Raw genomic sequence first — 13,936 nt, forward strand, 5'->3', positions numbered from 1 at the left:
CCCTGGGCTTCTAGGCAGAGCCAGATGATGTGTACTCCTTATCAGAGGGCGTGAAGAGGGACGCTTGCTGTCTCTGTCACGTTCATGTGGCCAGAGACAGAGGACTTGGAAATGGTGGGCTAGTCAGATGGAGGTGGCTTTGGGAAGTGCCTGCGCAGGGGGGCTTTGGGAAGTGCCTGTCTAGCACTGGGCTGTGTCATGAGAGAGAAACACGCCCTTGTGCTAAGCCACTGCCATCTGAGGGCTTACTTGTTACCGCAGCTTAGTCTGTTCTCTTCTGACCGATACAAGAAGGCAAGGCGGAAACAAGAGACGTGGATGCGGCGTTCATCCATGTCATTCTCAACTGTCCTGTGACGTGGGCGCTGAGGTCCCAACTTTGCAGACCTGAAGCAGAAGAGAGAACGGTGAGGGGGTTCACCCGAAGTCACGCGCAGCCGGCGGGTGAAGCAACAGGGACTCCCACCCGGGCTGTGTCTGATTCCGGAGCTTTGCCCTTCACAGGATTCCTCAAAGTCTGCCATGCGTGCCACTGGAAAAACACGAGGTAATTTTTGGTGATGTGCGGATGCAGAGGTCAAATTTAATTAGTTTCGAATGTATCTGAAGGCACATTGGAATACCTTTATAAATGGTACAGCAACCCAGAGATTTCACGGCTGTTACTTCTTAGGAGGAGGAGGAGAGTGTTTTTCACCAAGTGAGTCGGTTGGTTTAGAGTTAATTTAAGAGAAAGAGTAAATAAATAAGAGTAAAGGTATGTGTGGATCCAGCCAAACTGCGAGGTTGGCGGGGGAAGGAGGGAGGAGGAGCGCGCGTTAACCAGGTTTGCTCTTCAGGAAAGGAGTGGAGTCCTGGGGGCGCGGGAGGGGAGCCCTGCGCCCCTTGCCACGGAGCCGCCTGCCCGGGGCCCCTCGCTTTAGCGCCAAGGCGCTCTCTCGGACAAAACACTAAAGGCTTTAAGTTTCTGGAAACCCGAGGTGTGTGAAAACAAGGAGAGGGAACAGCGGGAGCCCTTCACGGCTGCCCGTCTGACTTGCGAGCCTTTTTTTTCTCTGGTTCATACCGGACACACTGTTCCCGATTTTCATTCCTGGGGGGAAAAATGCTTAAACACAAATATTTATTTTCTTTCCTCAATGTATAGGCTGAACTTCCTCCCCCTAAGCCCTTGCTCCCGCTGTGGAATGTGAAAGCTGCCCCCTTTTGGGGGGGAACCTATCTCTGCTCCTGAAAACTTACCTGTGGCCCATTTCTGTGGCCCTGCTAATGAGCGGACGGGTGACACAGAAAAGGCGCCTGTGTTCCTTGGAGGAGCCCATAGAACGGCCATTCAGACTCGGGGCTGAAAGAGCTGTTTCATGGGCCCAGCTGCTGGCCCGGCCAAGAGAGCCATGTACCCTGAGCTCCGGCCGCGGCCCCGTGCATCGGGGAGGGGACGTGGGGCCAGGAGGGTGCGGATCACGTTCTCCTCAGGCAGCTCCCGTGGGCCGCGGCCACCACTGCAGACCCCAGCCTGACCCTGGTCGGTTCCCCAGGAAATGGAACCCGTTTGTTACCTGTTGCTTCTTTCAATGTATTTCTTCATTTGCTGACCAGATACCCTGTTCCCATGTCGTGCCGGGTCCTGAGGGTCAGTGGCGGCTGAGTTGGGCCAGACGCCCCCCCCCCCCCCCGCGTCCCCGCTTGGAGGGAGCTGATGGCCAGTGGGGGGCAGCTAACACATTTATGACCCAATTTTGGGAAGTGAGAGGCACTGCAGTTGTTATGCCCTGCAGTGTTTGGAGAAAAGAATTATGCTTAAAAGTTGTAGAGGGATAAGGGACCGGCAGCCTTGACTAGCGTTTGGAGCTGGGGACGGCTATGAATGATACGAATAAATGAAATCTACGTGGGAAACGTCAGAGGGAAATGCTGTTTGCTTCCTCATTCTCTAAACCGGGGGCAAAGAGGGATGAGGCCTGAGTTCCAGGCTGGGCTCCGCCCCTAACTGGCTGGTGGCTTCAGGCAAGTCATGGACTTCTCTGGGCCTCAGTTGTCTCATCTGACAAATGGGCTGATGCCCTTGGAGCTGCTGACCTCACAGATTTGTTTGGAGAACAAGGAGACACAGTAATAGAGCGTGGTTGCCATTGTCGCTAGAGATTGTGAGACTATTGGTTGGGTCACTTAAAAAAAAAAGTCTGTACATTTCTTTTTAAGGCATAACGCATACAGGGTGAGGCACACAGGTCTTAAACGTTAACGATCCTGTCTGCTGGAAAGATGAGAATCCTTTGACCCCCATCTCCCCTTCTGTCTTCTCACTGCCTCCTCACACGGTCCCAGTGAGGCAGGCAAGGCAAGAACTACCATTCCCACTGCATGATAACAAGCCGAGGCTCAGAGAGGTTAAGTTAGCAGCTCTAGGTCACACAGCTGTTCAGCCACAAATGGAGATCTGAACCTGGGTCTCTCAGTTGGCCAAGCCCATGCTCTTTCCATATTACTGGACCTCCTTGCAGCAGCAGGGGCCATTCCTGGTGATGTTCCTTTACTTATAAGCCTTTATTTTTGCCTTCCAGTGCAGACCCTGGGCTGGGCCCAGATGCAGGGATGAATCAGTCAGACTCTTACCAGCTCCTGGGTGAGACACACAGGGATGGAAGCACGGGAAGGGGGTCCTAATCCTGGAGGAGCAGGGGAGAGAGGCAGCTCCACCAAGCTCCACCCAAGCAAGCAGGGTGACTGACAGCACTGACCTGGGGCCCTGTTCTGGCAATGATACTTTTTTAAAAAAAAGATTTATTTATTTATTTTAGAGAGAGAAATAGCATACGTGCACACGTGTGAGGGGGCATGGGGAGGAGGGGCAGGGTGAGAGCGACAGAGAGAAGCTCAAGCAGAGTCCCCACTGAGCACGGAGCCCATCTCAGGGCTCGATCCCACGACCCTGAGATCATGACCTGAGCCGAAACCGAGTGTCGGACACTTAACGGACTGAGCCACCTAGGTGCCCCGGCAATGGTACTTCTTAGCGGTGTGACTTCCGACAAGTTACTTCATCTCTCTGTTTTTCAGTTCTTCTTCTGGAAAATGGGGATAATAATAGTAGCTGCATCACGGGGTTGTCAAGGGAATTAAATGAGAAGATTCATAGAAATCTGCTCCTCTCATCCACCTTAGAAGGTAGGCTCAGAGAGGTGAAGCAACTGGCCCACGGTCACACAGGTAGCATCTAGCAAACCCAGGTAATCTGGCTTCAAGTCTTTGCTCCTGACTGTCCTCTCTACCGCCCTGAGCACACAGGTCACTTCCAACGATGATCTTGAAAGATTCTGTTAGGCAGAGAGTGAACGGGAGGGAAGGGCGTTGGGGGCGGGTGACCCGGCCTGTACAAAGGTCTGGAGGGCACCTCGGAGACCCCAGGTGAAGGTGCCCGGCAGGGAGAAGGTGGAGAGGTAGGGGACAGCCGAGGTGGAGCAAGGGCAGGGCTGGATGAGGAAATGGATGCAGGAGAGCGAAGCGGCGGGGTGTGGGGTGAGGGTGCAGGGCTGGGCTGGGGCTTGAGGCCCCTGGGCTGGGCTTTCCCTGGGCTCGGAGTGGCAGCTTTGGGTCAGGGCCCGCTCCAACCCCTGGAGGAGCCACCCTCCACCCACCTGAGATTTCCTGAGTTCCGGCTGCAGCCCGGGCTGCTTCTGCAGGCAAAGGAGCCCTTGTGGTCGGAGGGGCCTCTTGAGCCCAGGCCAGGCGGCTCCCTCCCTCTCTGGGCACACACACCTCCATTCAGCCCGGGCCACGCCCCCCAAGGGGGCTAGGGGCCCGGGCAGCCGCCCCCACGTCAGTGGGGGCCGCCTGGCTGGGAGGCTGGGCAGCGAGGTTGATAAACCCGGGACCCCACTGGCCCCCAGCACTGTGCCGGCTCCTGCCCGCGCTGCCGGAACCATGAGGCTCCTCTCCGGCGCCAGCCTCGTGCCGTGTGGCCTGCTGCTGCAGCTCCAGGCCCTGTGCACGCTGGGCCTCGCCCCCCACGCCAGAGGTGAGGGGGTCCACGGGAGGTGGGGGACAGGGGGCTGGGCCCCGAGATGAGCAGAGGTTAGGTGGGATCCTGGGGTGGGCTGGGGCGGGAGTAAGGGAGGCAGGGGTGGCAGCAGGCTGGCACGGGGGCCGACAGCAATGGTGACATGCATAAGGGCCAGAGCAGGGGTGACGCTCAGTCTGTTCCATTGAGGGACAGGGGTGGGCCTGTCTCTGCAGTCTCAGAGCCTTCCCTGGGGCTCCCCAGCTCCCAGGCCACCCTTGGGGACCACGCATGCTGCCAGGGCCAGTCTTGTGGGTCGCTGAGGACAGAAGATGGAGCTGCACCAAGCCCAGGGCCGAGCCCACGCTCCGCTGAGTGCAGCTCTGGGGTGGCCAGGACTCCACCCCCCTTTCCCCAGCCCTTCCAGCATACCTGGGTGTAGGCTCCTACCTGCTGTGCCACTCCCAGAGCTTCAGCCTTGGGCACTGAATCCCAGAATGCCCAGCTCATCCTGTACAGATGGGGAAACTGAGGCTGGAGAAGGGAGTTCTCTTGGTTCCCGATCCACTGCTCCATGGTGTGGCTAATTCCCTCACCCTCTGTGGACCTCAGTTTACCCATTTGTAGCTTAACTAGTAGGGACCAGAGTGCGGCTGCAAGGTCACTTCTCAGGTCCCTTGAGGAACTCTGGTACCTAGGGCACTGTGGCTGGGGGGCTGGGACGGCCCAGGACCCCTTCCCTTTCCTGAGCCTTCCTGCATCCTCACTTAGGAGCAGCTCTGCTCAGTTCCGGGACGCAGAGGGAAGGGCCTTTGTACTGAGCCCCGCCTGGCTGCAGGGCCAGGACAGTGACAGTACCAAGCAGTGAGCTTTATTCTCCCCACAGGACAGACGAGAAACTGAGGCTCCTAAAGGTGCAGTGAGCTGCCCAGGGCCACAGCGGGGCTAAGCCGGGATTCAAACACCACTCTGCTCCATTCCAGCTCCATGCACTTTCCAGCACATGGTGCTGCCTGCCCGGGGTGTCTGGAAAGAAGTGCCTCTGTAGGGATGTGTCTTAGGAACCGACCGGGTCGGGCTGCCCCAGTGGCCATGAGGAATCCCTGCCCCTTTCCCCTGCCCATGGACACTAACCAGCAGGCTCCTTGTGGCTGAGGGAAACTGGGTCCCCTTCGGTGACCGGGGCTGTACGCTCTGCCCCCCCTAGGAGAAATGCTGCCGTTCCTATGGCAGCCACTCTGGGCCAAAGCCTGAGAAATGTGTTGTAAAGGCTGCCGTCTCCTTTGCCGTCCCCTGGACACCAGCTGGTGCCCAGCCCTGTCCTGGCACCCTGCACGCACTGCTGCTCGGCCCCGATGGATCCGGTAAAGAGGGGATTGTCAGCTCCCTGAAACTAAGCTCAGAGAGGGGCAGTGAGTTGCCCGAGGCTGAGATTTTTTTTTTTATTATGTTATGTTAATCACCATACATTACATCACTAGTTTTTGATGTAGTGTTCCACGATTCATTGTTTGCGTATAACACCCAGTGCTCCATGCAGAACGTGCCCTCTTTAATACCCATCACCAGGCTAACCCATCCTCCCACCCCCTCCCCTCTAGAGCCCTCAGTTCGTTTTTCAGAGTCCAGAGTCTCTCATGGTTCATCTCCCCCTCCGATTTCCCCCCTTCATTCTTCCCCTCCTGCTATCTTCTTCTTCTTCTTTTTTTTTTTTTTTAACATATAATGTATTATTTGCTTCAGAGGTACAGATCTGTGATTCAACAGTCTTGCGCACTTCACAGCGCTCACCATAGCACATACCCTCCCCAATGTCCATCACCCAGCCACCCCATCCCTCCCACCCCCCACCACTCCAGCAACCCTCAGTTTGTTTCCTGAGATTAAGAATTCCTCATATCAGTGAGGTCATATGATACATGTCTTTCTCTGATTGACTTATTTCACTCAGCATAATACCCTCCAGTTCCATCCACGTCATTGCACATGGCAAGATCTCATTCTTTTTGATGGCTGCATAATATTCCATTGTATATATATACCACATCTTCTTTATCCATTCATCTGTCGATGGACATCTGGGCTCTTTCCACAGTTTGGCTATTGTGGACATTGCTGCTATAAACATTGGGGTGCACGTACCCCTTCAGATCCCTACATTTGTATCTTTGGGGTAAATACCCAGTAGTGCAATTGCTTGGTTGTATGGTAGCTCTATTTTCAACTTTTTGAAGAACCTCCATACTGTTTTCCAGAGTGGCTGCACCAGCTTGCATTCCCACCAACAGTGTAGGAGGGTTCCCCTTTCTCTGCATCCCCGCCAACATCTGTCGTTTCCTGACTTGTTAATTTTAGCCGAGGCTGAGATTTGAGCCTCTGTCTTTCCCACGGGGCTGAGCTGTGGGGGCCTTTGGCAAGTGGGTTGCCCGGGTGTCCACATGCTGACAGAAGGACCTACCCGGCCTACCCGGCCTGGCTCAGTCTACACTGCCGGAGGCCTCCAGTCTCGGTCTAAGTAGCCCCTGACCTTTGCCCTTGCTCTTGGCCCTCTCCCTCCCGTCCCCTTGCAGGGCAGCTCTGCCGGACCCGGCCCACGGACCTGGTGTTTGTGGTGGACAGCTCGCGCAGCGTGCGGCCTGTGGAGTTTGAGAAGGTGAAGGTGTTCTTGTCCCAGGTCATTGAGTCGCTGGATGTGGGGCCCAATGCCACCCAGGTGGGCGTGGTCAACTATGCCAGCGCCGTGAAGCAGGAGTTCCCGCTGTGGGCCCACGGCTCCAAGGCCTCGCTGCTCCGGGCCGTGCGCCGCATCCAGCCGCTGTCCACGGGGACCATGACCGGCCTGGCCATCCAGTTCGCCATCACCAAAGCCTTCAGCGACACCGAGGGGAGTCGTGCCAGGTCCCCCAACATCAGCAAGGTACGTGTCCCGCCCTTCCCCGCCAGCGTCCTGCTGTGAACCGCCTGCAGGATTCTCCAAACCGGCTCACAGTTGTGTCTTAGACCCAACGAAGCCAAGTGGCAGAGCTGGGATGTGAACCCATCTTTATCCACCCTCTGACTGCAGGACCTCAGTCTGGTGAGAGCTCGATTATTTCAGTTTGGTGGGCCTTGGCTCCCCGAGGCCGAGTGAGGCAGTCCAGACGCCCCCCACTCCCCGGACTGGCTGTGTCACCCTGAGCAGCGTGTGCAGCTCCTTGTCTCAGTCCCTTCACCCATAAAACCACAGTAACCCAACTTTCTCGAGGGGCTGTCGGGAGGACTCTGTGAGTCCGTAACATAGAGTGCTCAGAACAGCGCTGGCACTACCAAGCCCCACGGAAGGGTTAGCTCAGATTTTATTTAATCAGCCTCTGAGGGCAGGGGTTCAGAAAAATGAGATGATGCGCCGCAAGCCAACGTCAGTACGGGCTCCAGGCCGGGTGCCGAGGACTTCACAGACTTGGTCCCCACAGCGGGATTTCCCAGGACTCAGCCCAGGGCCTGCGAGGCCGGTCAGGTGTTCTCTTCTGCGGTGGTCTGCCCACAGACGCCCACATCTCCCCTTCATAGCCCTCAACGGCCCCAAGGAGTCACCCTTTACCTGCCCAGGGCCTCGGCCCCGGGGACGTATTTTCTTACCCCCATGCGGGACATGCCTGACACATGAGCGCCGAAGGAATGCAAACTTGCTTGGAGGTGGTATCCTCATTTTACAGATGAGGAAACTGAGACATGGGAGGCTTAAGTGTCTTGCCCAGTTAGTAAGTGGTAGGGATGTCTAGAGATAATAGCACACAATCCCGGCCACTATAGCCCTCGAAGAAATGGCCTGTGAGGCAGCCTGTTGGTTGTCCTTTGTGGGGGCCCTTTACAAGCTCTGACGTGAGGTCCTTGAGAGGCTGTGGTGACCTGGGGTGATCCTAATAGAGAGAGGTGGTGAAGGGGATGGTGGTGACGTCTGTAGCTGTCACACCCCCAGTTACTTGTGTCAGTCCACATCAGGCCAGTGGCCTGGGGTGGGCATGTGAAGACAGAGAGTGCCAACTCCCCCAGACCTAGGGTGTCCAGCCTGGAATCCACCTGTGGGAGGCCCCTACAAGGTGAGTTCAAAGTCCCAAGGCTGGATTAAAGGGGCACAGTCAGGGCTGCAGAAGGCAGTGGGTCTCGGGGGAATGTGGCAGCCTGTGGCTGTGGACAGTCTCAGCTAGGTGAGCCTCGGCCTCTGGTGGGGAAGGGATGGTGCAAGATCACTCCCCAGGGGGTCCCCGGCAGTGATATGAAAAATAATCTTTCCCCTTCCTGGCCTCGGACCATGAATCATCTCATTAGATGACTCAGGAGGGTGAGCCGCATTTCCAACCACCATACTACAGGTCACTAAGACAGGGGTTTGGGGACCGGGGTCCGAGGGTGGGGACCCAGGAATCAGAAGCAGACCCAGGTCAGAAGCAGAGAGGCGCTGTGAGGACCCTGGCTTCAGGGCAGGCTCAGCTCAGGTCGGGGTGGTGAGGGCTAGGCCTAGTGCCAGGGTCCCCTCTGTCTCCCTTCCCAGGGCACAAACAGGGGAGCCTTGTGGGGAGGGGAGCAGACAGTGTTCTCCCCTACGGAAAGGGCATGTAGCATCCTGGGGAACGGAGGGAGAAGAGGGAGCCATCTAAGTGGGAAAGCCGCCCCCAGTCCAGGGCCTGGAGGGGAAGGATGGCCAGACTGGAGGCAGAACCGCCGTTCTTTAGCCTCGCCCGCCCTCTGCTGGCCAAAGGGCAGGACTGCACGGTGTCGGGCACGCTGGGACCTGTCCTCAGAGGCCCCAGTCTGAGGAGGGAGACATGGTCCTGCCCTCAGATCATCACAGAGCTGCCTCCCCGAGGGGGGAGACACCCACAGGCGCTAGTCAGATGGGAGAACACCTCAGCCATGTCTTTCAGTCAGAGGAAACCTGTCTCCTCTTCTGCTAGTCAGGTTCTCCTCCCTGGGGCAAAACCCTGGCGGGGAATCAGATCCACCTGCCGTGGACTAGCTGTGTGACCTGCGCAAGCCACTCTGCCTCCCGGGCCTCAGGGTCCTCTTCTGCCAGTGGCCCCGGGGGCTTACTGGAGGGCTGAGCGGCCCAGCCCAGCGCGGGAGGGAGACCTGGTCCTCACACGCGCCCCGCGTGTCTTAGGTGGCCATCGTGGTGACGGACGGGAGGCCCCAGGACAGCGTGCGGGACGTGTCTGCACGGGCCCGGGCCAGCGGCATCGAGCTGTTTGCCATCGGCGTGGGCCGCGTGGACAAGGCCACGCTGCGGCAGATCGCCAGTGAGCCGCAGGAAGAGCACGTCGACTACGTGGAGAGCTACAGCGTCATCGAGAAGCTGTCCAAGAAGTTCCAGGAGGCCTTCTGCGGTGCGCCGGGAGGGGCAGGGGGTGGACAAGGCTGGGGCGCTTCGAGGGAGCGTGGGGGGTGCTGGTGTCCGGGCGGGGCCGCAGCGGGGGGCGTGGCTGGACGGGGCGTGGCGTGACTGAGAGCATCGGGGCGGGACTGAGTCCGCATCGGGGGTGGGACCGGGGCGGGGCGGACAGGGATGGATAGGGCCACGGGGCGGGGCCAGGGCAGGGGCAGGGCGGGATGGGGCGTGGCTAGAGAGTCTATCGGGGCGGGGCTGGACCGGAGGGCTGGACAGGGCGGGACTGAGTCTGCATGGAGAGCGGGCCAGGGCGGGACCGGACGGAGATGGACAGGGCCGACTGAGCGTCGGGGTGGGGCAGGGGCAGGGAGGGGGGGTGAGGGCGTGGCTAGAGTCGATCGGGGCGGGGCTGGACAGGGTGGGGCTGGACAGGGCGGGACTGAGTCTGCATGGGGGGCGGGCCAGGGCGGGACCGGACGGAGATGGACAGGGCCGACTCAGCGTCGGGGTGGGGCAGGGGCAGGGAGGTGGGGTGAGGGCGTGGCTAGAGTCGATCGGGGCGGGGCTGGACAGGGTGGGGCTGGACAGGGCGGGACTGAGTCTGCATCGGGGGCGGGCCAGGGCGGGGCCGGACGGGGATGGACAGGTCCGGGGCTGAGTTAGCGACGGGGCGGGGCTGAATAGGGCTGAGAGTCAGCATGGGGCGGGCCAGTGATTCCGGCCCTAGGCTGAGGGTCTGGGGCTCAGACCTCACCCAGTTGGCGGCCTCAGTCTCCCTGAATGTTTGAAGGGCCACCCTGGCTGAGATGTCCAAGGCCCTGTGACAGTGAGATTCTGAGTTGTCTTCTTGTCCCCACAGTGGTGTCAGACCTGTGTGCCACGGGAGACCATGACTGTGAGCAGGTGTGCCTCAGCTCCCCGGGCTCCTACACCTGCGCCTGTCGGGAGGGCTTCACCTTGAACAGTGATGGCAAGACCTGCAATGGTCAGTGGGCTGGACACAGGCAAGCCCTGGGGAGGGTGGGGAGGGGGGCGGCTTGGCCACTCTCTAGGAAGCCCATTCAAGCCTCTCTGCACTTTGCTTCTGGACCAATCTGCAAAGGTGATAGATGCCTCCTAGAACTTGGTGTCTGCAGAAAGTTACCTTCTGACTTCTGTCCCTCTTTGTCACGGTGGGTGGTGGGTTTGGTATGGTGGAAGGAGTTACACAGTCTTGAGTTCAACTCTTGGTGCCACTCCTTCTGAGTTGTATGATTTAATGGCTTTTGGAGCTTCAGTTTCCAACGCTAAAGAACAAGGCCAGGAACCTTGGCTTTCTAGAGGGAGTTCTGAGGACAAAACGGGCTGGGATAATCCTCAGTACAGAGCTTGGTGTGTGATGGGTTCCTGACTAGTGGTCAGGGTGAATGACTGGTCCCTAAGCTTCACCTCCTCTCCTTGCTACCCTTCCTAGCCTGCAGCGGCAGCAGCGGCAGTTCGGCCACTGACTTGGTCTTCCTCATTGATGGATCCAAAAGCGTGCGGCCGGAGAACTTTGAGCTGGTGAAGAAGTTCATCAATCAGATCGTGGACACGCTGGACGTGTCCGACAAACTGGCGCAGGTGGGGCTAGTGCAGTACTCGAGCTCTGTGCGCCAGGAGTTCCCGCTGGGCCGCTTCCACACGAAGAAGGACATTAAGGCAGCTGTGCGGAACATGTCATATATGGAGAAGGGCACCATGACTGGGGCTGCCCTCAAGTACCTCATTGACAATTCCTTCACTGTGTCCAGCGGGGCTAGGCCTGGGGCCCAGAAGGTGGGCATTGTCTTCACTGATGGCCGGAGCCAGGACTACATTAACGATGCCGCCAAGAAAGCCAAGGAACTTGGTAGGTGATGCCTGGATCCTGAACGCCACTGATGGCCAGGAGTACCTAGGGAAGAGCTTGACTATAGGTTGTCTGTTACTAGTGCCCTAAACCCAAGTTCAATGTGAATGAGGAGGGATGGGTTTGTCCAACTCTTTCTTATCGGGGATGAGAAAATGGAGGCCCCAGAAAAGTAAGCAGCTTGTTTCAATGGTCCTTTTGTAGGTGGGGTTTGGAGATTTTCCAGTTGAATGTTCCCCAGAACACACCAACTGTTGGAAGGCAACCCCACTTTGGGACAAGCCAGAGTCTCCGTTTTTAACACCTATTTAATGAGGATAATAATAGCCACCAGATGGATGATCATGGGGTGTATGAGGTTACGAAGCTCCCGGTCCAGAGAATCAGTACAGGTCTGACATAGGGTAGAACCTCAGTGAATGTTGGTTTCCTCAAGGTCTTTGTCCTAGGCACTGTGCCTGTAATTCCAGAAGCTGCCACCAGGAGGTGTCTGGTGTTGATCGCCTGGGCATTGCCCAGGAAGCTCAGCTGCGGCTGCCTGTCCCCATGGCCACTGTCACTCATCTTGTTCCTCTTGGCAGGCTTTAAGATGTTTGCTGTGGGTGTGGGCAATGCCGTGGAGGACGAGCTGAGGGAAATCGCCTCAGAGCCCGTGGCAGAGCATTACTTCTACACAGCTGACTTCAAGACCATCAACCAGATTGGCAAGAGGTTGCAGAATAAGATCTGCGTGGGTTAGTGAGGCCAGGGATGGCATCGATGGGAGGGGCGGGTGGGGCTCCGGGGGGAGACTGGGGAGCCATTCTGGAACTGGATGTGGGTGGGGAGAAGCAGGAGCTGGGGTGGCAACAAGAGTTGGCAGAAGCAGGAGGAGGGCTGGCCAGTCTCACTTTTGCAACCAGCAAACATAGGCTGAATGCTTATTACATGAATGGCACTGTTGTTAGTACTCTCCAAATATTAAATCATTCAATCCTAATTGGTAGAAATATTATTATTCCCATTTTACAGACAGGAAAACCAAGCCCAGAGGGGTGGAACAATCGTTAATAACCGGAGGCGCCAGGATTTGAACCTTGCTGCCTCCCCCGATCCTCCCGGTGGTAGAGAGGATGGATTCCAGAGTCAGACATGCCTGAGTTTGTGCGTTTGCTCTGGCGGGAACTGGCTGTGGGCCAGGATCCCGTTGTTTCACTGCTCGGGTTCTTTATTTGTAAAATGGGATGATTAATGACTTCCAACCCAGAGTGTTGGATGAAGCCGCCAAGATGACCTCGAGGCCCCTAGCAGCAGTGCCCTGCATGCAGTGGGGACCAGCACGGAGATGCTGGTATTGGAGGTTTTATCAGGGCTCTGTGGGGTTGGAGAACAGTCGGAGTCTCCCCGTCCGTCACTCCTGGGAGTTCTGCCTCAGAACCCTACACGTGTCTCTGTCTTCTCAGCTCTCCCAGGCCCCCCGCACTCCCCCAAGACTCCCTAGTCCTGGCCCTGGGTTGTGACCGCTCCTCGCTCCCCCTGCCACACCACCACTCACCTTCCCTTTCTCTTTCCCTACTTCCTGCCCACTCCAGAGGAAGACCCGTGTGCCTGCGAGTCCATTGTGAAATTCCAGACCAAAGTGGAGGGGCTGCTGCAGGCCCTGACCAGGAAGCATATCCTTTCCCAGAGGCCATTGAGGGGCGGGGATTGGGGGGGGGCAGGGCACTGCAGGGCGGGAGAGGGAGCCACGCCCCTTGTGTGTGGGGTCCCAGGTGGGGACTCTGCCTCCTGCTGGAGACAGGCTGGACTCCGGACAGATGGGCTGGCACCGGCTTTGGTACTGATCCTGTCAAAAGCAGAGGCTCCTAGAGGGTAAACAGAGAAACTGAGGCAGAAGCCAAGATCTAGAGACTGGACACACATCCAGAGTCCTAGCCATGCTCAGGAAAACATGGAGCCTGTGGCCTCCCCTTTTCTCAGGCTCTCAGTGATACGAAGAATACCAGTCTCTACTCAGATGAGGCTGGGCCCGGAACAGCTCCCCTGGCTCTGTCAGGACGGGGTGGGGGCCCAGGTGGGGGACCCAGCAGGCCTGAAGCTGCCACTGGGCAGGGCTGGGCTTTTAGGGCACACTGTAACTAGCGCGTTTTGGGGAAGGCACCATTCTGAGGGCAGTGACACTGGGGAGGACGCAAGCTGTAGATGGGGTGAGAGAACCCACTGGAAGAGAGGCTCTTGGGAGGTGGGGGACACAGGAAGTGGGGTCCTGAGTGCAGGTGGGACAGCCATCACCCCCCTGCTCTGGTCAGCCTGCGCCTGTCCTTAACCGCGAGTCCACTGGAAGCTGTGAGTAAGCGGCTGGCTGTCCTGGAGAACAGAGTCGTCTGAGGCTGCCTGTCCCCGCCACGGCCTCTCTCTCTCCCCACCGCAAGCACAGCCCGCCGAGTCCTGCGTGTGTCCCCTAGAGCCCCGAGTGTAGTCTAGCTTTGCCATTTCAGTGAGGGGGGTAGGGGCAGGCCCTGAGGGCACCAGGTCTCCCCCACCATCCTGCCAGCCCTGCTGGGTGTGTGTGTGAGTGTGCTAGGCGCCTGGCAGTGTCTGGGAGCGCGAGTGTGCGTGCGCGTGCATGGGCATGTGCACGTGTGTTAGGAGCGTGGCCGTGTTTGGGAGCATGCGTGTGCGTGTGTGCATGCCTGAGGGCGGGCATGTATCTGGAGCAGGG

General features: G+C 58.1%; 1 protein-coding gene across 1 annotated transcript; it reads left to right on the forward strand.

Moving 5' to 3' along the window:
* Positions 1 to 267: 267 nt before the first annotated feature.
* On the forward strand, positions 268 to 13,205 carry MATN1 (matrilin 1). The gene is made up of 8 exons (XM_078071643.1): positions 268 to 547; positions 6,571 to 6,917; positions 9,141 to 9,363; positions 10,225 to 10,350; positions 10,819 to 11,235; positions 11,817 to 11,969; positions 12,807 to 12,914; positions 13,195 to 13,205. Exons 1-8 carry the CDS (start codon positions 523 to 525, stop codon positions 13,203 to 13,205), a joined length of 1,410 nt encoding a protein of 469 aa, XP_077927769.1. The 5' UTR covers positions 268 to 522.
* The last annotated feature ends 731 nt before the right edge of the window (positions 13,206 to 13,936 follow it).

The sequence above is a fragment of the Halichoerus grypus genome, chromosome 5 (genome assembly GCF_964656455.1).
Source record: "Halichoerus grypus chromosome 5, mHalGry1.hap1.1, whole genome shotgun sequence".
NCBI lineage: Eukaryota > Metazoa > Chordata > Mammalia > Carnivora > Phocidae > Halichoerus > Halichoerus grypus.